Raw genomic sequence first — 26515 nt, 5'->3', positions numbered from 1 at the left:
ATTTACACTTGGCTGGAAACCGAAAGACTAGGCCTTAGTCTTCTCCATGCAGTGCTGGACGAGCTGACTAGAAACACAGGGCCATTTTAGGAAATAGGATTAAGGGGGAAAAAGTTCAAAAGTACAGGAGAGGAATAAGACAGCAAGTGACAGTGAGAGAGAGAAAGCACGGAAAAGGGGATTATGAAGAAGAGATGGAATGTGTGGGAAGGAGTCTGACACGTCATCTCATGTTCTTTTGCAGAACGTGAAAAATGTTGTGAAGAGATGGGAGAGGCAGACAGATTGGCTTTAAGTGCCTTCTCTGTATAAGGTCTGGGCTGTAAATATGAAGGTGATGAATAAGTCAGCATTGTTGGCTGCTAGTCAGAGTTAAACTACACAGCTGCATACTTCTATTTTGACAGAGGCCAGATATTTGAAAAGGTCACATGTTGATGGACCCTGGGTTTTAATTGACAAAGGGCTAATTTACAAAGGGCTGCTAGCAAGGAAAATCTAGCTAACGCATCTTTACGGCATCTATAAGAGGTTGTGTACGATGGTTTCAAGAGTAAGTCTGTGCACACAGGGCAGCGTGTGCACATGCATGAGTGCATGTATAAATGACTGCCTCCTGTCATAAAATGGTCCATTGTGATGAACTTTGAAGCATCTGTCTGACATTTGTCCGGCGTTCCCATGTGATGGTAAACAAGGATGGATAGCATCCAGACCTGAACATAATAACAGCTGATGACTATCATCTTTCTTGGTGTTGTGTGAAAGATGTGTCTTCCTGTTGTGTTATTTGTCACACTATTGTGTTCCCTTCCTGTGGAAGGGAAGGGTGCTGAAAGCATCAGTCTAACCCATCAATACTGAGAAAAACTTAAAAAGAAAGAAAAATAAATGTCTTTGTCTGTAAATTGTGTTTAGATGACGCTATCAAAATTGAACGTTAGACAATATCATTAAATGAGGAGAGTGTCATTAGAAATATCCATTCAAGTATAGAAATAATCAAAGTAAATGTACTCAAAACAATAATTGTGTCATTCCATCTGCACACTAAATAAGAAACATTCATCTGTGTTGGTGAAAACAAACATTTGTCAGATATCAGTAACAATGTGTGTCTGTCTGTCTGACTGTCAGTGATCACTTCAACACTTGAAATTGATTTTTGCAACTGATATTCCTGAGGGCTCCTGCTTCCCGATCTCCTTCATTGCTTCAAAAAAAAAAAATCAATATGTTGGTGGGATGTAACTAAGTCAACTTCTCTTTGCCTTCTTCCTTACCTCCCTCCCTCCCTTCCTGTCCTTATCAAACACAGATTGGTACAGATCCAAGAGCTAACATCAACATATCCGCTTCTTCTGCACCTTTGTTAGCCACCGTATGGTAGCAGACCAGCTAGGGTGTGTACAACAGGGCGATGATAATATCCTACCATCATAAGATAAGCAATTGTACTGACATGGCACATTTTAATTTTGAATAACAATAAACCTCCTTGTAAGTCTCACCTTTTAATAACTTGGCAAATTATGACTGAGAGAATCATAACCAGCTCCTCAGTCCAATACCTTAATTACACCAGCTTGCTTCTCCATCGTCTGTTAGAAACACACTCCCAGAGGACACACACGAGAGACAAAATGAAGTCTATGACTAGACGGGACTCTAGTGGTGTGTTTGAAGAGCCTAAGAATAGCAGCAACCATGTAAAACACTGTGGTTTGTAGTGGCCCTGTTTATCAGATGTGAATGTCATTAAATTTAAGTATTCACATACATAAATTTACAGCCTACTGTCAGGAGACATAAAATTCATGAGGAAGTCTCAGAAGAAGAAGCACCGCCACAGAGGGGAACCAGAGGCAACGTGCTGATTTAGATCTTGAAACGTCTCCATTTAGTACTGCATGAGAATGGGGACCCATGCAGTATTTCTCTGAACCTTTAACATCAAAATGAGTTCAATCATTCGCAGACAAAAATGTCCTACTAATCCTTTAAGAGTACCATGGATTCTGTCTTTTTTTCCCCCTTATCTTTTGAAGCTTCTTTGTCCATACAACATAGAGAGTGTGTTTTCCAAGAAAGTGGAAAAGGGTGTTTTGAAAACTAAAGGCTGTGTATTTAGCCATATTATATATTGGTGAAAACATGAATATTTGGAACATACTGTGCACATAAATGGACAGAGAGAGGAGTCCATTATTCTGAGTGGTTTAAAGAGTTTCAATCTGGAATCAATATTAATTGCCTTAATTCCAAGGTGACTGACTTAGTCTAAAAGTAGATTAGTGTTTGATACTCAAAACATGGGTTTTCAGTGGTGTAGTCTTTTAAAGATGCAACCTGTTATCCAAACTTAAAGCCGCTCTAATAAATATTTTCATATTACCGATAGACCAACAGACTATGTGTAATGTGAAAGGTCTCACTTGTAGTCACGAATCCAAAGAGAATAATCAATTCACTCTAAAAAAAGAGCTTTTTTTGTCTTTTTTTTGTTTTACAACCCACACCTTCACTCTCACACATCAGTACTGTTTCCAGACGCAGCAGGCAGCTTTTTTTTTAAGTGAAAAACCTTTGATGAACCTATTGTTCGCTACCTGCCCAGCACGGACACACAAGTTAGTGACTAGCTGGTGAGTATTTAGCCTCTAAAGAGCAACATTGTAGGAAGAAGAGGAGACTAAAACAAAGCTAAAAAGTGACTGAATGTCATTTTTTAAGGTGGTAATATGTCAATGTCATGTTTACAGCTTGTTTCTGCTGCCCTCAAGTGGCCAAAACCCCTACAGCCAAACAGCTATTGCAGATTTAAATAATAAGAGAGACCTCCTAAATGCATAACACTGATTGGAACTTGCTATCACTCCTACATTTATTGACAGGTCTTTTACATGACGGTCTACACACCAGAGTTATTAATATTTTCTGTGAAAGTAGGTTGTACACACTAGAGTAAAACTGGCCTATATGCTTAATTATAACTGGCTGAGAAACACACAAAAAATTAATATATGAGTAAAGGTCTTTAATTATAAACAGCATGTGAATATAGCTGAATTTATTTAGTCAGAAATACTAAAGGGGCCTTTAAAGTAAATCTAAATTTAGACAAAATGTAAATTACTGTTCCTCCTCTGAGAGGCTGGGTATGACTGCATGAATAAGATGCTGAAGGAAACCAGGCCAGTGATCCAAGACTAACATTCTTATTCTGGGAAAACTGAATGCGTAGTCCTATGGGCTCACAGTCCAAATGAGTATGCACAGATCAACAATGTGCTCAACAGAGCAAACAGTGACTCACTCACACCTACATGTCAGTTACCTTCGTTCCGACATGTTCATGCAGTTCATGTGTGACAGGGAAGTAAGGTAGTGTTGCTACAGTGCAACCTTTAACTCCAAAAGGGTTAGCAAGTGTGATGTGGGCGTAAAACAGATGAGATGCGGCAGTGAAGTTTGTGTGGACCATTTAGCAAACAGTGCATCTCATAACCCGATCAATATGAAACTAGCACAGGTCAAACTGTTGTCAGGAGATATTTATACAATGGGCACTTTCTTCCAAGCAGAGCGGCAGAGAAGCACTCCACTCCACCTGTGCTGTTAATTCCCATAAACACAACACTCTTGTGGGAACGGGAAGCTAGCAAGTGATGTGGTAAATAGTGAAGCCATGATATCCTGGTGGAGGTTCTTCAGTGCGATTATGGGTACTTTGATAATGCAGACATTTGTTCCTTTTCCAATTGCCCACTCAAGTATTACTGCTGTAGTCAAACACAAGAACCAGAATATCCCATAAAAGATCACAGAGTGGGTACATCCTCAAAAGAACGACATTTTCTCCACTGGGAACTGACTAAGTAGCAATCTGTACTGTGTTTGTCAGAGTCAAACAGACAGTGTTAGAGTTAAAGGCACTCAAAAGTGAACTACTTCCAAGTCAGCGTGGTAATGGGGAAATAAAACTCTAAAGCAAAAACAGGAGTTCTTGCGAATGTTGTCAGGCTTCAGGGTGGAATCACACAGATGGAAAAAAAACAGAAAAGAGCGAGCGCCCGTGTAATATTTCAACTGATGATTTAATGTGTGCATAATGAAAAATAATATATCCCTCATAAATATCTGCTGGGTAGATTTGGTGTCATGTGCCCCAAGTGTGCACTGTATCATGATATTGCTGTGCCAGGGTAGTAAATGGCTGGCATAGCAGAGCATAGCTGCCTCATTCTACTTCTTATGGTTTCTCTGCGCCCATTTTATAGTGGCAGCACTTAAAACACTGACATGCCATAATTCTTTACTTTCTGCAGCCAAAAGCTGTAACATTGATAGTCTAGAAAAGGTGGAGATGGAGAGAAATGATAGGAGGGGGACATGAGAAAAGTGTAAGAAGGGGAGGTAAACTGTGTAAAGAATCAAGGAGGGGACGAAGGGAGAGTGCGTACATAAACGTGTGTTGTACATTTGTTTTACATCCAAATGCTTTTGTTATGAGTCATTGCCTCAGGCAGAACAAATTACTGTAAATGGAACTATTAGTGAAACATGGAGGGTGAAAGGAGGAATTCAAATTAAAGTGTTGCTCGCTAGCCACTTACTTCCTCTCCATCTGCATAATTACGGTTAGGACACTAAGCATTTGTGTGTGTGTGTGTACATCCGACCGAGTATTAGAGGTCACAGAGGTTTCCTTTGATTTGTCAGGGTTATAAACACCAACAATGTTTCCCCCCCGAAATCACCATACAGACTACGAGCTGTTTTAATTACAAAAGAGCGCTTGTATACATGACAAATGAGCAAATGAGCAGAGCTGGTATGCCTACACAAGCCAGTTCGTACTGGTTAGTGTCACGTTCATCCACTCACACATGCACAGGGTGACAGAGCTGTAAGCAATGACCGTATTTAAGTTGAAAATTACAACTGTACTAAAGCTGTCACAGGTGGCTGTATCATTAGATTGCAGCTCATTAAAGAGTCACTGGGTATGTAAATGTGGATGTGTTTCTATATTGCTGTGTGTGCATGTGTATGTGTGCATGCAGGTCTGGAGTGTGTTTGTGCAACACTGTGGGGATTTGAATCAAAGTTAAATGAGTCTCTTTCTTGTTTCAGCAATCAAATTGACCTCTGATTCTTCCATAACCTCTCAACTATGTTTCTAAAGTAGAAAATACACTACAGTGAGACAGTATGAGTATGATGTTCACAATGCTGCCTTCTGCAAAAGCTCATCTGCTAAAAAGTGTGATATCGTGAATCTGAATACAATGAAAAATAATACATATGGCATAAAGAAGAGCAGCTACAGCCTTGGATATTTATGCATCTGTTTTCTGTTTATGTGAGGAATAATGCATACATGTGTGCCCCTGTGAGATGATGTGCTGCATGCTTAGTCAACCTTTCCTGATTAAATAAAGGTTAAAAAAATATGCACACATATAGTATTACCAATGCATGCCCCCACACATACACCCCTATATATTCAAGACATACGCCAACAAACACACACATGCACACGGTGCAGTCAAAGCTGCAGCGTATGCATTGTGAGCCCATAGAAGTGGAACGAACTCAAGACAGGAGGGAAAAGAGGAGTATACTGTATATCAGTAGGAGCATAAATTTTTCCTTGCATCCGCTGCACTGACAACTTAACGCTCCACTGGTTTGACATCTAAAGTCAATCATTCCAATGGGAAAATCTTTAGATTGATAGCAATAGAGCGTCTGGTAACTTTTGTCTGTAGTAGACCAGGGATGACCAAAGTGCTGAAATGATTAGTCGATTAATTGATTTGTGGATCAACAGGAAACAATTGGAAACCTTTTTTTTTTACAAGTAAAATTGTCATTTGTCTGTTCCAGTTTTGCAAATATCAATTTTGTAAAATGTTGTAAATTTAATATTCAAGGACTTTAGAGAGATGGTAATACCAAACAAACAATTTGAAGATTTGCAACTGGCATTATACACTATTTTCTTACATTTAGCTAATAATTGAAAAGTAGTTCAAATGGTTAGGAATATAGAAGTTAGTTGCAAAAAATAACTCCCAAGGGTTATGAGAGGAAATCCATAAGTAGGTTCAGATTGGATCAATATTATGTCATCCTTTTTATTTTGATATATAGAATATGATGCTTTATTAGAAGATATTTTTTCACCAAAACCCTTATTAGTGACAGTCCTTGAAGCTACAGTGAGAAGGGGAGTAAATGTAAGGTACTTCCATCCTATCACAGTCTGCTAGAGTGTATCTTACTATCTATGCGCCTCATCATTCAGCTTAACTCTGATGTACAGTTACCATGTTTGCATTTTTATTTTCAGAATGAGCTATATGTCAGGCTTTAATGTCAAGTCAGAGTTATGTAGTGTGATGCCTTATGTGAAGCTGCAGTAAAACCAATTTCCACATGAGGGATTATACATCTACCACTACATCACTGCTAGATACATGCTGCTATTTAGGATCGGCAAGCTTGTCTGCAAAAGACCACAGGATAGGTACATCAGTCGTAGAGTAAACTTCATTATTTACTGTTTCCTAATATACAGGAATGCAGCCGCAGTTATATACTGAGTGAAACAATAAATCAAGGAGTCAGCCAGCAGTGGGAAACAATAGGCGTCCCTCATTAGCTGCAGCAGTAGTAGCGGCTGGCAGACTGGTGCTGCATCAGGGCCAGGCCATCCTGGGGTCAGTCTGGAGGATAATCAAAAGCTATAATTATATCACGAATGTCCCTCAAGCACAGTGACTGGCGAGGGCAAAGGATTGCTGACCAATATCAGAGACAGAACGTGGAAGGCATACAGATACAGTAGAGACAATAAGAGAAAGAAATAAACAGAAAAACCAAGCAAGGGAATAAAGTAAACATGAAAAGAAACCATTTCAAGAAAGCGCTGATCCTAGAGCTGCGGCTGGATAAAAGCACTGCTCTTGTAACAACAGCAATGTGGGAGGCATAGAATGACAAAAGTGGAGAGACAATGAAAGACAGGAGACACTGACATGTAAATAAATAGATAAAACTGACTGAATAGAAAATCAAAAGAGAAGGAGAGATAAGGAGACCAGTTTGGCGTTTGTGGCTGGTGTATGAATGAAAGGTGGGGGTGGTGGGGTTGGAGGAAGATCAACCATGTGGAATAGCAAAAAAACCTTTCAACAAACTGGCTTTAATCTTCTGACAATGCAACAAACTGGTCCTGATGTGAAACTTCTCTCTGAGGAGCAGGGGCCCCTGCCTCTAATAACTCCCCTCTGTGAACAAGCTAAGTCTTTAATGGATGGAAAGTTCAGCCCGAACTCCTCTGCTGTAGCATACACATAACATGCTTGGGCAAGAGGCCTGGGAAAGTTAACAGAAAATGCTACCTGCTCTGAAGAGAACTTAAAGGGAAGATGTTGAACATGTTGTTTCAGAAATTTTTTTTTTTTTTTTTACATACAAGCACATTCACACCTATGCACATGCAGCACAAAACCCCAGAGTACAGACACTCACAAGCATCAACACAGGGAAAAAATGTGCAAAGAATTATATCATGAGCTATTTGCAAAAAAAGCCCCATTTATATTTCATCCCTCTGGCAACCCTTGCCTCTAAATATTTATTAAGTAATTAAATAAAAGTTAAAAAGCCTCTGAAGCTTGAGGTCCTGTGGTGGTGTTGTGGATAAAAAGCACAGCTCACTTACAATTAATTCTGTTAAAAACCCAAAGCTTAACCAGTGGTGTTTCAGATACATTTGGGGAGTAAAATTCTCCTAAAACTAGGCTAAGTATCATGGGGTCAATGAATGCTTTACGAGATGCTAATGCTGATACTAGAGGGCACCTTGCACTCATAAATAACCTATAAAATCATAACCTGTAAAGTCGAAAACAAATATTATCCCAGTGTCTTTATTCATATATGCCATGTGCCTTCCAGTCAAGAGAACCTTTGAAATTTGTGTATTTATACAATGGTTTGGCTTCAATCAAGATTAATAGTTTACAGCTATGCTAGTTGTTCTTTGAGGCTGTACTTAGGGACAGTGGTGATTTGAGCTAAATACTAATGTAAGCATGCTGACACGCACGTAGTAGCACTGTTAACATGCTGATGTTTAGCAGGCATAATGGTTACCATGTTTACCACATCAGTTATTAGTCCCTGTTAGTATGCTAAAATTTTATAATTGGCACTGAACACAAAACACAGCTGAGGCTGATCAGAATCAGAATTAGTTTTGAAGGTATTTGGTTATAAACCATGTTGGACAAATTAAAAGTTTGTTATCACCAAAGTTAGTACAAATCATCCCATAAAGAAGATAAATGAACATTACTAATTTTCATTTTAATCAATTCAATAGTTGTCTGGATACTTCACTCACGTCATTAGTATATATCATCTGGGAACCATAAATGCCTGTAAAAAATTTGTTCAATTCTATCAAGTAGATGTTTACAAATTTTGATGAATAAGTTAAACTTTTTACCTGCTAATGGTGCTCGTCAAAAAGTCAGGCTATCGCTATATTAGCATTAATCCTCTGAGCACCATGGATATTGATACAAAATTTCATGGCAATCAATCCAATTGTTGTTTAGATATTTCAGTGTGGAGCTAAGTGGTGGACTGCCATCCCTTGAGCCACGCCGCTAGCATCGCTAAAAGTGATATAAGCAAAAAAATCTGTATACAAGCTAGGTAAGTGTTGTAAACTGTTATGATAGCATCAGGGTCAGCAGCAGCCAAAGGGCTATAATGGACTGATGGCAGTGAAATTAACACATATTGTTCTGTTGAAAAGATGTGTTACATTTTTTCATGCCAAACCATCAAACATTTAAAAATAGTCGAGAACCACTACCTTTTTTTACTGAAACCTACTGGAATACAACAGATAACGTCCATCTTTGCTTATTCAATTTTCAGCTCTTTTCATTTATTATTCTAATTTGTCTCATATATATTGCTGTATATTTTGTTTCAGACCACTCTGTATGCTCTCCTGAAAGGCTAATTTTCCAGAAGGGTCAATAAAACATTGAACATGAGTCATTCAGGACACAGTGTGATTTCTCCGTCACATTTAATTGCTTTCATCATAACCCAACACACAGCTGGCACAATACTGTGCAATGTGCAGTACCTACGCTGAGGGTGTGCTTTACTGCTTACCCAGAACTTTCACCATTAGTTACAAACAAACCATTAAAAAAAATGTTATTTTTTTTCCAGTTTTTATGTTTTTAAGTCTCCCACTTGGCACCAATACAAGTAGAGAATCACTTTTAATTACTGACAGTAAAAAAAAAAAAAGAAAAAAAAGAGGAAAAAAAAAGCGACAAGGGGGAAATAGATCGGCTGACATTTTGGCAGCCAATCAAGCATAAAAAGACTAATGGCACCAATTACAACTGACGTGGGGTGGGTTGATCAGTGTTTCTTATGCAAGGCTTGCTCTTGATTTTTTTTCTTTTTTTTTTACAAATTGTGTTTTACAGGGAATCACTGCCATGTATGCCTTTTCAGAGATTGTGAGAAAGGAGGGCTATTAGAGTGTACAAGAGTACAATCACATTGATTAGAGTAGTAGTACTCCATTTGCTGGGTGGAACAGGAGTGGGCAGTTAATTTTTGCTTATAATTTGTCTGTAGAGAAACACATCAAGGCACAGACTAGTTACAGTGTGAGCTTTTGTTCAGAAAATGTACTGTACACTGTGTACAGTCTCAAAGCAAACAGATAAAGTAAAGTTGAACATGGCTGAGAGACATATTATGGGTAGAAAATGTTATATTCAAGAAGTCACCTACAGTATCTTCTTTGCTTGCATGTTTCTAGTGAAAAGTGTGAAATGCTTTTCTTAGTGTTTTGTCTTCCATTGATCCATGTTTTAGAGCAATTAGTTGACAAATTACTGCGTTCTTTCACAGCAATGGGCAGTTGCTAAGATCTCCTTTTTAAATACTGTGTGTCACTTCTGTGGTAATAACAATTTAAACCCAAAGTCATTAACAGCTCCCCATCAATCATGTCTGCCCTCAGAGTGAGAGTTACAATAATAATGGATGATCAGGTGTGGTGCTGTGCCATTGCTAAGTACGCTGCCATAAATCCTTGATACACAAACCATGATCCCGGACTGGCGTAAAATACATCATTTCCTTTTATGTACCTACTCGTTGCACCCCATTTCCCTCAAAATGTCCTTGGTATCTCTCTCTTTTTACTCAACACCTCTCTCACTCTACTTTATGTTCTTCTTAATGCATGTATGGTGCTGTGCGTTCGGAGGTGATTCAATGAGTAAATATTCTTTTTATGTCTGTCACTCTTCTTCCTGGCTTAGCCGGCTATGTCTGCTCGATGCACACATAAACAGATAGCAATAACTTGCAAGTTCCCTAAAAGTTGATCACTCGGATACTGAACTTTTGATTAGTGGAGTTATACTCAGAGTGGGGCAAATATTTGTGTTCCCATGGTCATTATTTGGTCATTTTCTATCCTGGGAGCAGTAGGTCATGACCTTTCTCTTCCAGAGTCGTTCATCTCTCTGTCTACTCAGGTTGGCCGGGGTGAACAGCTGTCTTGATAAAGCTGGCTGTATCCTATGGCAACCAAGGTCAGGTGGAGATATGTTGTGCTTTGTGCAGACAGTCAGACTGGTCTCCTCTTAGAATGGATAGTAAGTGACCTGTGTACAGACTACGTGACTTCAATTAACTTAAATCAGCATAAGGTCTTGTTTATTGTTCAATAACCAACAGAGGCATAGATGAGTGAAGAAACCTTATTTGGAGGTGATAAGGGTAAGGATTTGGTGAAGGGTTATAATACTCTTATCCGGAAGTAGGCCACAGAATTGAGTGGCACTGCACAGTGTTTTCACTTGTACTATGACGCTGTTCTCCTCCACTTCAATAAATGTACCTGCGTAAGACATCCCGGTCTCCTGGCTTACAAGCTCTTCACTTTGGGTTAACCAGCTCTCCATCAATTCTTTCACACTCGGGAACTGTTGACTCATTTCCTTATATAATTGCCAGCTCACAATATTTAAAATGTAACACGAACAAGTGGTCTCCTTGCTGTATCAAAAGTTTTTTTTTTTATGGAAGACCAGAACATTTAAAAAGGGACATATCATGCACATTTACAGGTCTATATATATTCTGGTGCTCTACTGGAATATTTTTGACTTTCAAGGAGCATTTTTACATACGTTCACCTCATACTTTGACCATGTTTAACATAGACATCCGACATCAAAACAGTATAAAAATAACAGAAAATCACAAAAAGCATGATATGTTCCCTTTAAGTTGACATGACGTACAGATGTACTAAAGTGTGCAAAATACATGGGGTCTCAGAAGCCTTTAGTAACACATAGGACCCTCAATAATTAAGTTTTTTTTCTGCATGTAGACTACTGCAAAGTCTGTATGTGTATTGAAATATTGAAAGGTGAGCACAAAATGCAACTGATAGTGAGCAGGCAGTTAATCTATCCTGCTGCTGCCACAGCTGCATGTAACGCTGCTGCTGGCTGTAGATGTGCAAATTATAAATATAGGCTAATTAATTCATTTAACATCTGTGGTTCTGCTTCAAAGTCCATAAACACAGACATACAAAATATAATCCTTATTTATCCATAGGAAAAAGTAAAAAAAAAAGGCCTTAAACAAATTCAAACAAATAGTAAATGAACAACACTCTTAGTTTTAGCCTGGAGTTATATGTTCTCACATGTTAACATTTGTTTTAAATTTCTTACCATGCATTTGACCCCCAATTGTGCTACTAAAACTACAATAACTGTAATGTAATACAAGCAATTGTGTTCTATGCACAAATTAAGCTGGGAACTTCCAGCACTGAGGCTCTATCTTATTAATATTAATAAAATAAAGTACCAGGGAACATTAACACATTATGTTAATCCATTAACTGATAGGCTTACCACCACATTACCTCAAAACTGCACAGTGGTTGCCCTGACAATGAACAGCAAGTAAAATAACGTCTTAAGTGCCATTTTTCTCTTCTCCATTATACGTACATACAGTAAGTCTGGAGCCAATGCTCGGGAACATTTATGGCGTAATGGCTAGTCTCAAACTACAGTAAGTGTCCTATGGCTATTGATCCAGGTTGGTAAGATCAGGAGCAAATGCTGGGAAGCTGAAGGCGTGTGCTCAGGACTATGGTCTGTCCATGCTGTCTGGGCTCCTGGATGTCCGGAGGTGGTCAGCGAGGCTGGAGACAGCATCAGACTGAGTGGAACCAGCCATGCTGCCAAGCGTCCGATAGAATGACTTTTTAATGGCTTCTCATTTCACTATAAACTAATGAATGTGGCTCTGCGCAGTGAAACCTAACCCACCACCTCTGGTTTAAAAAGGCATAAAACAGCAAACTATTGAGCGTTTGGGTTTCATCGACCAGTGGGGTCGTCTTTGTTATATAAAGTTCAGGTTGTGATTTCACACAACCATACCATTTAGGTCAGCTCTGCAAAATGCATGAACTCCATTAAGTTTACATGACTGACAGCTTCCAGAGTCTGCTGAGACTTGGCCCTTGTGACGAGAGATCACTTCTATACAAATAGTATATTGACGGCTAAGCTCTCTGCAAATTTCCTTTTATAGCCGTCACATTATAGGGCGCAAGCTACACAAATGCTTCAAATCCTGCTAGACATCTGGCAGCCAAGGTCTCTCTAGAGACTCTGGCAAAAGAGCAGAACATCTCAGGTGATGTCATTGGACCTATCAAAGCAATCTGTTTTCCTTTGCCATGGGTCAGAGGCCAGAACATGGAGTCTATATACACACACACCATATCACATATAGACTAGAGTGGCGGTGCTGTGCCTCAGGCTATTCCACCTGCACACCTCCTCTAGTTCTTCCTCTGCCTCTCTGTTTATCTTTGTTGATTATCTCTCTTTATTCTTTTCCGTTTTCTCTAACATTGTTTGAATTCTAGCGGTGCCCTCTTTCTTTCCTTCAGCTTCATTAAGAGATCTGCGCATGTTGTTCATACTCGGCTGCATCCTGCTCTAGTGTCCTTGAGAGCCAGAGATGGAGGTATAAGAGTGGGTTTGTTGTATTCATGCATCCTGCGCGTCTCCCTGGGTAAAACTAGATGAAATGTGCTTCGCCTAACCTTGATGATGTTCAACTCCCTCTCTGCTCTCTTTCCAGCAGAAAAGAGGAAAATGGCCGACTGGCAGTGCAGCGTGTAGTGTCTTGAGGTGAGGCTGTAATTGGGGGCCCTGAGTGAGGGTTGTCTTTACTGCATGTCAAGAAGAATTATAGCTTGAGGTCATAAAAATTATGTTTGAGGGGAGGGGTATTCTTTTCAATACGCCACATTAGCCATCTTTCTTTTCTTTTTCTTTCATTCTTCCCATTCTTTCTTCTTTTCCCCCCTCCCTTCTTATTTAAAAAAACCAAAACAACTGGACCCCATTTAGTGATTGAATGAATGCCATACCAGCTATGGGGTGTCTGCTCTACCTTCATTATCAAGGGCAGTTTCAATTCATGCCTTAATGAAAGGAGCCTTTGCTTTCACAACAGGGGATGCAATTACTCCCTGTATTTCATAACATTATTACCATCTGAGGTACGTAGCTATATTGTGGATGTCTGCGTTTAGGCTTTGAGACCCTCAGAGACTCACAGCGTTAATGAGCAAGGTTAGCGCGCACTGTGTCGTCTGAGCAGTGAAGCCATTTGCTCCTAAATGACATTTCCTTTGTGAGTATGAGCCCATATTAGTTCCTAATGTGGAGTGTCACCCAAGGCATCTACATTGTATTCATATTCAAAGAAGAGTAAAAATGAAACTGTGGGAGACTTTAGTGAGTGTGATATTACCATACACCTTATAAATGTATATGGATAAGGAAAAAAGAAACATTATTCACTTGGTCAGACACAGGTATTCACTTTGTCTTCACCTTAATCACATCTTTCAGGCACTGAGCCATAGATGGAGTCTCTGAGGGAGGAATCTCGCTGACAGGAAATTATGAAAAAGAATTAATTTGACCTTCCCTTGCAGCAAGAAAAAGAGAGAGGTGGGGGGGGGGGAAGAAAGAGAGAAGAGGAGATAGTGTAGAGGGGAGGGTGGATAGATGGAGTCAAGGGAGGTTTAAGGAGGAAGGGCCTCCACAGAGGGCAGGATCCTGGAGAGGAGAGAACTCGGATAATGAGAGCGCTCAGCTCCCCACACACTGGAGCCCAGAGGAAGGACAGTAGTCACCCAGAGCTCCTTAAATCTTCAGAGTGAACAGATTCAATAAAGAATTTGGAGGAAAGATACTCTATTCATTCAAGATGGCCAACAGGACACACTTTGGCCGGTTTGCTAAGAAAATGTGTGCTGTTGGTCTTCAGTAAAGATCCTTTCTATCTTGACATTGTCTGGTCAAAGTGACAAAATACTGACTTTGTGCTCAGTTGTGGAACAGATCAGATGCAGTGTGCATTATGAAGCATTTTCTGATCCGATGCTCCTGTCAGCAAAATGACATAATTTGTGTGTGTCTTCCTAAAACCGTTACAAATCACCGCTTAAAAACAAATACATAAATATGTTTTATGATGTGACAACGTAATGGTTATGGTTTAGTTAAGAATGTTGACTCATGGCTGGAAACAGGAAATGGACTATTACACATCACTGGATTACACATCAAGCAGACATAGAGCAACATTAGTATTCATCTGAAGTGTCCTTTTATCTCTGTTTTGGTCTCCACCAACTCCTGAGGGAAATAATAGTCTCTTAGCTGGTAAATGCTCCACTGTGTTTACTAGCTAGTTGCCTGTCTGTTTGGTGATGGGCAGGTAGTGTGCAGTTTTAAATAGTGGATGAATATCTGTAATGTTACTGCAGTGTTTTCTATATGGACTCAGTAAAGATAGATTGCAAGTAAAAAAAGCTAGATAAAAGTATATTTTATGATGAGATATTCAAACCAATCCTGCACATGCCCACAGAGCGTCACTTGCTCTCTCCTCAGGCCTGTCAGCATTAAAAAGTTATTGATTTGGCTACTTGTTATTCCACAATCATCAGACTGTAAAATTAAGTGTTAATCTACTAGCTGGGGAACGCATGAAACCCAGTAGTGTGCAATTCTAGCCTTTATTTGTGCTTAGCTCAGTAAAGTTTCTCTCGTCACTCAAGATATTCAAGTCAGCAAACTTAACATGTTGAACTAGTTAAAAAGCATGGAATAAAAACAGAGGAGGACATCCTGTTCAGTCAAGATCTCTGACTGAAGAGATTTCCTCTATGAAGCCATGAAGCGGAGAGAGATAATTCATTAAGGTGCCTCGAGCAAAGGCACTGAGGTCTGCTAAAGCACAACAGGAAAGCTTCCTTCATTTACTGCCCTGGAGCCACAGTTCTCTACAAAAGATGTTATTGAACTTTTTCACCCTGGGACCAGAATAAGAAATTCAGACTATTGTCTGAGATTCAGGCTCAGAGGAGTGACTGCAGCTCTTGTTAACTATAACTCTTGTTAAGAATAACACCCAAACTCTGTCAAAAGACTTTCAAGGAGTTTGATTTGTTTAATTACAGATTAATTTTGTTTTTTTTTATTTTCTATGATTCAGTGGCAAAAGTGGACATTCAAAATATTCCTTTAACACTAAGCATGTACTAAGAAATGTAAAGATTGAAGAAAACAAACTTCTTCAGGTGGACAATAAAAAAGGCACAAATGCACAAAGTGAAGGAAAGTTAGACTGTAAGGCATCTATGTCTAATTTCTTCCAAAGTTGTCTTCGTCCTCTCTTTTTAAATGAGACTCTGTTACAGTAAATGAAGCATAAACAGCAAGCCTGTGTCTACATTCACAGATTAGCACTATGTACTCAGAAAACCACTTTCATAGAGCTCTGTCAGCTGTGTAATTCAAGTTTCTTTTAAGAGTGATGATTTCACAAGCCAGTAATAGCATATTTACTGGCATAGGGCTGTTATTGAAAACTCTGAAATGGTTATAAGCATGAAATTGAATACAGAAAAAGAGTAAAATGGGTTTTTTTTTGTTTGTTTTGAGGAGGGGAGAAATGCGATGGCTTAATGGCTCCAATCTTTGTATTAGAGTTAATTCAGAGAGATTCAGTGCAGTCACTAGAGGCTTTTTACACAGAAGTATTTGAACAGTTAAATGCCATTATCAAGAAAACAACCTAATTAATCGTAAGATTCTCATTCCCTCTTTTCCATTGTTACATAGTTTGACTTTTTAAGCTGTCAGGGGGGTTAATATGAAGTCACAACTCACTTTAATTTGCCGGAGGAAAGACAGATACTTTTGTTTTTCACCTTGCCCTCTCCATTTTGTGTCAGGTGCAGAAAGATCTTCGTTTGTTTCTATGGATACAAATGTTAAGGCTAAATACACGGTGTACAACAAGCAGGTCTATCTCAGGCGAAGACAAGAAAAAACATTAATTGACCAGACAGAAGCTGTCGTGCCAACTAAACCTGTATCATATTTTAAATCACCTCATAAATCTCAGTTTTATTGGATTTCTTTTATGTATTTACTTTTCATATTTTACTTGATTCGGTGTTGACATTTTCTTTTTCTGTGGATGTTACCATTTGATTTGATTTCCTGCCCTCTGAGTAGGACGGGTGTATTTGACAAAGGCCCTATAATGCACATTCTTGCCATTAGCTGTCAAAGAAATAGGTTTTATTTGAGACGGTGAGGAATGAGAGTTTACAATACAGTTTTTGAGTGACAACCATATAAATCCAATATTGTCAAAGTTCAGCTGAAGGAGGATATGTTCCCTCCTTGGTGAGTTGAGGAAATGTGAATTTTTAGGTGTGAGTTAGATGTACGCATGGTAATGAAGCAGAATACAAGGCTATATTCTTGTATTTACTCTGAAATTGGAAGGTTGAAGATAGAGAGACACATCTCACCACAGCAGAGGACAAATTTATATTTTATTTTATTTTTCATTTCATGCCATTTCATTTTGGAGAATAACAGTTTTCACCTGACAGCAATGATATTTTTATCTATGTGAACACAGCAGGCAATAAATAAGCCTGTCGCAGATGTGTGTCTGTAGATGTGACATGAATATACTGTGTCACGTGTATTTCAGATAATTATTATGAGTAAAGGAGTACTTTCAATTTATCTTCCATTACATTAGATCGATGAGTCAAACCAATTCATTTAAAATAAAAACTCTTTATTAAACTCTGTCTGTGACAAAAGTAGCTTAGTTGAATATTGTTTTATATAAATACCATTACCAAGACCATAAGCAGCATGTTTCATTTCATCTTAATTTGATTTGCTGTTGTGCAAATAATAAAAGCAACTTAAACTTAATTGACAAAGTTTTTTAGTCACATGGGGAAGAGGTGCGAACAAGATAGGCTTTGTTATGTTCTCTTGACAGATGTGTAATTAATATTAACTGTGCTATGGATGTCATGTGCAAGAATATCATCGCCTAGTTTGACCCTGTGTTTGAACCTCAAATCTTGTTAATCTGAATTGTGATAACCTTGTTAGTGTGAAAGCACTTGTTTGTTTATAACAATTACAACTTTAATCAGATTCATTCAATTTTAGAACCATGCCAAATTTTTCCTCCTGGCCATTTGCTCCGACCCTGCAATGCCTTCATGCTCCCAGGGGAGCTACACCCCTAGTTTGGAAGCCACTACATTAAACTATCTTGGCTCTACACCCTGCAATCCAGTAAAAAATGCCTCTATCAGGCCGTCCTTTTGACACTGAGACTGTTGTTTTGGTATCACTTTCTATTTGGAGTGCCTCAGTCCGTCTCTGTTGACTGTAAGCAATAAGCGATGAGCCTCCGCTCTCCGCCGTCCCCATAGCAAAAAGAGAGAGAGGGGAAATCTAATTATTTCCCTCCCATGGCCCAGCAAGCCTTAAAGGTTAATCACTGTCCGTCTAGCTAATTCTGTCTGGGTACACTGCAGTAATTACAACACCTCACTCTCTCTCGCCTGCTCTCTCGCCTTTTTCCCTATTGTGTACCTTGCTCGCTCCAGTGCTCTCCACTGCACCCTCTCTCTTTATAAATGTCTCTCTCTTTCTATCATGTTCGTCTTTCCATATAGATGGTGAATGTCTCTGGCTCTTTTTTTCTTTCTCTAACATGCACCTACAGTATAAAGCGTAAATTTCACATAATGCCTGGGAGCTTTACCTTAGTTGTAGAGAGAAGCAATCCTTTATTTGAAAGAGGCTCATATAACAGACAGACCTTTATCTGTTGCCATTTCAATTTGCTATTGATACAGTTTGCTGTTAATCTGAACTCAACACTTCCTCCATGTTTACCTAACCTGATAATCAGACTAAACTGCCCTTTGGTTTCACTTCATTCATTCAGCCTGACATCGTGTTCATGTTAGCTGACCTCATGTTTGTTTTGTTTTGCTCTAACCAATTAGTAGCAAGTGACATACAGTATCTGCCCCATCAATGTCATTTTTAGTCGACCACAGCCGTGGTAGCTGATGCTAGGAACATTTCAATTTCATGACTGTCAAAGACATAGTTGTTATCTCTGTAAGTCGATTTACAACAACCTGTACAGCAGCGTTGATGTTATCCATGCTTGTTGCCATTTTTCATGGACGCGGCTAAGTAGCTACCCAGCCATTAAAGAAGACAACGTCATTATTCTAGTATCATATATTAATTGAAAAAAGCTTCAAAGCTGTGATTAGTCGATTGTTACTCCAACTAACCGTCAGTGAACACAACTCTAGACCTACATGAATCGCTGAAACAAATTGTAGAGGTGGAACCCAGATAATGTTTATCTGCTGGCTTAACATAATTTTCACAGCATGAATTCCATATGTACAACAACATAGTCATTTCATAATCACCACTTTGTTGCTCTGAGATTTTCTGTTCAACAGAAACAGTTTTCTTTCACCAATTCATTTCAGTCACCTCTACTTTGCTGTTTTTTTTCAATCATTGTTAAGCTACCGCCAATAAAAAACATCTACAAGGTCTTTTATTCCATCAGCAATTGGCTTCTTAAACAAAATTGGCCTGTGGATGTGATTCGGTGTCACCTGACCTCTGGCTTCTTTCGTCACTGCTTTTTTATGATGATTTTGGTGACAAATGACAACAGCGACGGTGGTGTTATCATGTGTACTTTTTTAGTATTGATGGTTTTTTTGAATTAATTCTTTTGTAACTCCGCTACTGACTGCTGGCTGCGAGCCAAATTACCCCTCGGAGACATTAAGGCTTTACTCTACTGCAGGAAGTTTTGTGTATCTTTAACAGGGGCTCAACAGATATTGAAATTTGTTGGTGAAAAAACAGCAATGTAGAGATGATTAATTAGTGAATGAAAACATAGCAACTCATAGCAGCACATTGGTGAGTATGTCATGACTATGCTGTATTACTGATGGACTTAATGCTGTAGTGATGTACATGCTGCTGAATATACAATGTGAGTTATTTTTTACATGTAATTTCAACCCTCCTCAATACTTTGTATTCGGCCTTTATTATTAGTGACTAGATATTAAATGTTCAGGTGTTATTTGAAACTCAGCAATTGTTTGAATAGCAGCTTTGATTTGAGAATTCAGGGTAAATATGGATATTGCTTCTTTTAGATATAAATATAAGTAACATTTATATATAGATATTCCATAGATATAGAGATGTATTTGTCTTCCCTCAGATCTTGGAAGGGGGACTGTTTCATTTTCTCACCTCCTCTCTTTCTCACACTCCTCGCTCTTCTTTTTCTCTATCTTCTCACTGCCTCTCTCTCGCTTTCCCTCTCTCATCCTACATTCTTGTCACCTACTGTCTACATCTTTTCCTCTCTCCACCACTCCTCTCACCATTCCTCCCTCTCTCTGTCCCTCTTTCTCTCTCTTCATCATCTCATCACCACTCCCCCCTCACCTTCTCACTTTATTTCTCTCTCCCTCTATAGCTCAGCTTCCAACTGGTTACAGCTGTATTTCCCTCTAGCAACAGCTCAAGGAAGTGCGCCCTGGGCCCTGAAACACTCCACCATTTCTTCTCCTTCCAATTTCTCACTCCCTGCCAAAAGCATCTCCAGAAGCGTCAGCTTAGGAGACTTAAAATACTTCTGTTTCTTTCTCATGCTTTTCTTACTGTTCCACTTTACCAGTCTGTGACATGCATTGCATTCAGTGATGTGGCTGCTAAAGACTAGAACCTCTAAACAATAGTCATGTTAAAGCATAAAACAACCACCAATATCAAATAGAACCTGTTTGTATTTTTTTTTATTTAGAAAACTATTCATTTATGCATATTACTCCTTACAAGACCCTATCCAACTTCCTATGATATATTTATACATAGTTAGTATCATGCAAAACAACAAAAATGTGTACATCAAATTTTCTGGTAACACTTTACCATAAGGGTTCATTGGTTAATGCAGTAATAAGAATTAACTAACAGTTAACTAATGTGTCTAGTAATCATTTGCTAATGGTGTTCATGTTAACTAAGGTATTAATTTATATATCATTTAATCATTTATGAAGTTGCTATTAAGATTAGTTAATATAGTAATAAGCATAAACTAACAATGAATACAATAATAAGCGTTAAACTGTTAACAAATGTCTTTTGTTAAAACTGTTTTTATAAATGTTTTTTTTAAGGGTAATGATTGTCCACATACTTGTCCATCCTCCAACTTATGACTTATTTTTGGTAAAGGTTAAGATCAGTGGACACGCTCCATGGTCTTCATGTGGAGGTTTGCTGGTTCCTTTATCTTCATGTAGACGTTCCTTAACTTATAGCATAACCTATGAATTATTGTGCATGTTATACTGTGTAAGCATTTCTTAACCATAACTGGCCATTAATGAATGCTCTTATTGTGAAGTTGAAAACATTTGTTACTTAAGTGACACTACATAAATGTATTAGAATGCTGAATAAGCATTACTTAATCATAATTAACAATTTATTGATGCTCTTTGTGACTCTTATTGTAGTTTAAGTTAAGTTTAAAACATGTATCCCTTAAGTAACACTTCATAAATGCATGAGTGCTGAAAAAGCATTATTTAACCATTATTAAACATGTATTAATGCTCTTTGTGAGCTTTGTAAATTTTAAATGACCCCACAGCTATTAAACATTAGTTTGCCATTAGTTGCCACTCTCTATGTGTGATGATCATTCCTTATCTGGCAATTTTCTGCAAATCCATTGTGTCAATCCTGTAGAACGGGATCTGAAGCAGCTGTCCACACTGCTTCCAGGTTTCCCTCAGAATGTTTTACCACTGGGACAAAGTGTTAACTCCAAGCTACAAATCAAGAGTCATCAAAAACCAATCTGCACGTACAGTACAGAATGAATCAGATAAATCTTCATACAGTCTAATTTCGAATGAGATCTCATCCACCTCCTCTAAACTCAATTTCACAACCCTATTGTCTGGGGGATTTTTCTTATAATTTTATAGTATTCCACCAAAAATTAACTTCATCCGGTATCAATAAAGCAAGGCATTGCTCATATAAATGAAATACTTTTCCCCACTTAGAAGTATATGGGTACTAAAGGGTAAACTCTTCATGAGTCAGGCTGTTCTGACCCTTGGTGCATCTTTTCAGCTCATCCAGTGAGAGAGTGCGCCCTGTTAGCGCCAGATCCCAACGATCGAGAGAGAAAAGGAAGCGTGTGAAACTGCAGAGCTAAAAACTCCGGTTGATAAATAAGAAAGCACAAGTGCAGAAACGAGTTATAAAGCTCAAATAAACTATCAGTCTTGTTTCTTGAAGGTTTAGAACTGTTTTGTCACATATGCCAAAGGAGTTGGATTGTGGTTTTTTTTTCTTACTCTGGAAGCTCCAGTGAGTTGAATTAGCCTGCACTAGTCCATAGTTAATAGTATAGCTTAAGAGAATATGAGCAATTCAGTTAATTTGTGTGAAATTAAGCTAAAACCAATCAGAGTGTTTTGAACAGTATTTTGAACAGTACTACAAAATGTTTTGGATGTATACGGTGTGTCCAATTGTATTTTATTGGCTGTATTCATGATAATATGTTGAATGTAGTTATTCTAATGTTAGTCTAATTTTTGCAAAGGTTTTTTTTTTGCTTTGTTAGGTATGTTATATGAAAGATGTGGTAAATAATTTTCACTTATATGAGCAATGCCTTGCTTTACTGATACCGGATGAAGTTCATTTTTTATAGTGGAATACTATAAAACTATAAGAAAAATCCCTAGACAATAAGGTTGTGAAATTGATTTTAGAGGAGGTAGATGAGATCTCATTTGAAAGTAGACTGTATGAAGATTTATCTGATTTATTCTGTACTGTATGTGCAGATTGGTTTTTGATGACCCTGGATTTGTAGCTTGGAGTTAAGACTTTGCTGGAGCGTGATGGCGAGCCAGTGCCAGTGGTGAAAGATTCAGAGAGAAACCTGGAATCGGTGTGGACAGCTGCTCAGATCCCATTCTACAGGAGTTACATGATGGATTTAAAGAAAATCGCCAGATAAGGAATGATCATCACACACTGATTTATTAATACATGTTTAATTATGGTTAAATAATGCTTTTTCAGCATGCATGTATGAAGTGTTACTTAAGGGATACATGCTTCACCTTTACGATAAAGGTCACAAAGAGCATTCATTAATGGCCAATTATGGTTAAGAAATGCTTACACAGTATAACATGCACAATAATTTATAGGTTAGGCTATAAGTTAAGGAATATCTACATGAAGATAAAGAAACAAGCAAACCTCTACATGAAGACCATGGCGTGTGTCCACTGATCTTAACCTTTACCAAAAATAAGTCGTAAGTTGGAGGATGGACAATTAAGTTGACAATCATAACCTTTAAATAAATATCAATAAATATGAATAAAAACAGTTTTCTCTTAATGAAATGGCTTAACTGAGAACTTCATGACATACATGTTAATTAACATCTTTACCAAACATTTACTAATATCAGTAAATTAATATGTAAACCCTTAATAAATGTTAACAAGGCATTTGTTAAGTTTATTAATGCTTATTATTATATTAACTGTTAGTTAATACTTATTACTGTATTAACTAATGTTAATAACATCTTTATAAACTATTAAATAATGCATAAATTAATATCTTAGTTAACATGAACACCATTAGTAAATGATCACTAGACACATTAGTTAACTGTTAATTAACTGTTAGTTAATGCTTCTTATTGCTTAACTAACGTTAATTAATGTACCCTTATTGTAAAATGTTACTAATTTTCTCAAGTAATATTTTTTCAAGATGATTTCAACAAAGCATTTTCTGCCTTCTCTCCCCTTCGTCCTCTCTGTTACATTTCCAAATTCTGTATATCCACCAAATTTCAGTATTTTCTTTCCCTCTGTCCTTTCTCCCTGCAGGCCCAGATAGGCTTCACTAACAGGCTGCCTCCTGCTGAGGCCAGCGGCCTGACGCTGCTGAGGCTGGTGGGCTGTCGCTTCCCATATCATCAATACAGAGGCGAGAAGACGAGAGGAGAGGAGAAGGATGAGAGAAGAGTAGAAGAGTGGGCAAGATGAAACAAAAATGCACTGAAGAAAAGGGATAGGAGGCTAGAGAGTATCCCTTAGCAAAGTGTCAGCACTCAGCTAATCTCTCTCCCTTGCACTCTCTCTTTCTCTTTCTATTTTTCACTGCTAGGGGACCAAAACAGCAGCGGGGGATAGAAGCTTCTTTATTATACTCCAAATGTTTTCCAAGAATTTCGCGGAGTGACAAAGATCCCTAGAATATGTTTCTCGGGCCCTGCGGCAAAGCCCTATTTGAGAGTCTGTGTGCAGACGGGTGCTGATGGAAGTAGTGGTGATGCGGGGTGCTGCCGGTAGCGGTAATGGAGGAGGGCAGCTGCTAGAATTGCTGAGGAAGAGACATGGGAAGCTGAGAATCACAGGATGAGAAGGAGAAAGTGAAGAGAGGATGGAAAACAACAGTGCTTGGCTGTTGTTATGAAACATGTTACAGAGGATGCTTTGTGCAAAGTGAGAAATGCATTGTGTAGAAAGCAAAGAAATTAGGTTAAAGTGAGAGACTGCAGGGTGCCACAGTGTGTGATGGAAAAGATGATGAAGGGAGGATGATGCTGATGATGATGTTCTGTTTTGAAACAGATAATACATATGTTATAAATATACTGTAGGAAATGCAAATTCTGTAAATTATATACAGCATAATTAATTCTCCAGCATTATGGTAAAATATCAAATTAAGTAGAGGTATTCATGTAAATCAGTTTTATGAGTATATTGTAGTTTTTGTGAATATGTTTACTTTTGTCTTACTGTGATTTGGTTATACTGTATACACTGTAATCAGCAACATTTTTAACACAGCCTCATGCAAAGTCTGATATTTGACATGAGTGAATGTTTAAAATAGTTTAAAATTGCTAAATAAAAGTCAAATATTTTGACTCAAACGCATTGCTTGCAAAATTTTGAAGGTATTCTTTCTTCCTTCAGTGGACCAACATTGATTATCCTTTGCGCTGGTGTGAACTGCAGTAACACCTACACTTCTTGTTGAGATGATTGTCTTGCATTGCATGCAAATATGAGTCTTAATAGTTAATCAATTTCCACCACATCAAAGATCCAGTAAGGGTGAATTACATGGTGATATTTCAGTGCAAAAACTACAGAACTATGTACGTCAACAGCATTTCTGTATTAACGGGAGACATGACACCATCATTGTGAAGGTGCGAGTAGAGAGGTGGAGACACTGGTGTAAATGTTCATTAATAAGTCTGCGGCAGTATATTCATTGTTGAAAATGTTTGATGTTACAATTATTCTGCTGGAGTCTTGATATGATGACTTCAACTTGTTAGTTTTGCCGTTCTTACCTGGTTCTTATCTGTGTTTTTTGGGGATAATTTTGTTCAAAACAGGCATGTTTGGTGTCATAGTGGTGCTTTGCTTTGGTGCTCTTGGGCAAAATTAATGTGTATTTCTCAGCCCAGTCATCCTTAAAGGACTAGTGTGTAAAATTTAGTGGCATCTAGCAGTGAGATTGCATGTTGCAACCAAATGAATACACCTCACCTTACCCTCCCGTTCCAAACGTGTAGGAATATGGCTGTGAAACTTGTGAAAAACATAAAAAAGGCCCTCTCTAGAGCCAGTGTTTGAAACATGGTGGTGCAACATGGCGGCCTCCGTGGAACGGGACCCGCTCCCTATGTAGATATAAAGATCTCATTCTAAGGTAAAGAAAACACAACCATTCTTCTTTTCATGGGATTATACACTAATTAAAACATACTTACGAATATTATATTCCATTTCTGCTATATCTGTTTTGCTAGATGCCTCTAAATCTTACACACTGGTCCTTTAAATGCATATTTTTCACCTTTTTTTATCAGTTAGTTTTGAACAAGCCATTTTACTTTTTCAACATGAGCTCCTCCAACAACCTCGCTAACTGTGGCAACTAGTGGGCGGCTGAATGTGTCACACAAAAGCAGTCTGGGTTATGGTTACATTTTGTTCCCGGTCTGAATGAAATTGTTATTCAGTCTGGATACTGACCGCAGTCCGCCTATTGAGTATGTATGCTCTGTAGACTTAGTTATTTTAAAATATGATGTGAGGCAACCTTACAACTTAACTGCAGATTAAGTCATGTGTGCATCCTTTGCAGGTAAGTGAAGTTATGGATCTTAAAGCTACATCAAGTAACTGTGCAGACAGACTAAATGACATCGAGAAGTAACTGTAGCCTTCAAAACTGAGGCGTTCTTTAACATGATATCAGCTATCTGCACACTCATATTTACCAATTAAACTCGTCTGTGATCATTTTACACCAAATGATATCAAAGGAGAACATTTGTGTTTGACTCTTTTCGTTGCATAATCATTCTTGATTCATCATTTCCTGCAGGCCTTAAAAAATGCAGTGATTGCCATGACTACAGATGGCATGCACATAAATGCAGCACAGTAAATGATTTGAATATTTATCAGAATGTGAGATGTCAGTCTCCTTGTGAATAATCTTTACCCGGGAGCTTGAAGCCTCTGTGAGTACATCCTGTATGTGATTCACATAATTATGGTGAAACATGTACAGTATTTTATACAAGTGTCAATGTGTTCTGCTGAAAAGTTTACCTTGTGTGAGAAGTTGAAGGGTCCTGACTTCCTCCCGGACACGGAGCTGCAGGACCTGCTGCAGGATGTGCTGCCTCTGGGCTTCCTGCATGATACCCATTCTCTCCAGCTTTCTGTCTGTCAATCTCATCAGAGCCCTCCCTAAACAGAAAAAGAAAACAAGCCTGAAGTTAAGGGGACAGAAGGAGCGAGAAGCCAGTGGGAATCCAATATGCACAGCTG

General features: G+C 38.4%; 1 protein-coding gene across 2 annotated transcripts in view; it reads right to left on the bottom strand.

Moving 5' to 3' along the window:
* samd12 (sterile alpha motif domain containing 12) overlaps positions 1-26515 on the bottom strand; it is a 112524-nt gene that overhangs the window by 41281 nt on the left and 44728 nt on the right. For both annotated transcript variants that reach the window (XM_067612556.1, XM_067612555.1), the window contains exon 4: positions 26294-26434. In XM_067612556.1, the coding sequence (XP_067468657.1) occupies positions 26294-26434 (141 nt within the window). The remainder of the gene's footprint in view (positions 1-26293; positions 26435-26515) is intronic.

Source organism: Thunnus thynnus, chromosome 15 (assembly GCF_963924715.1).
Source record: "Thunnus thynnus chromosome 15, fThuThy2.1, whole genome shotgun sequence".
Classification (NCBI taxonomy): domain Eukaryota; kingdom Metazoa; phylum Chordata; class Actinopteri; order Scombriformes; family Scombridae; genus Thunnus; species Thunnus thynnus.
Note: the sequence above shows the minus strand (reverse complement) of the source record. Positions and strands in the feature narration are given on the sequence as shown.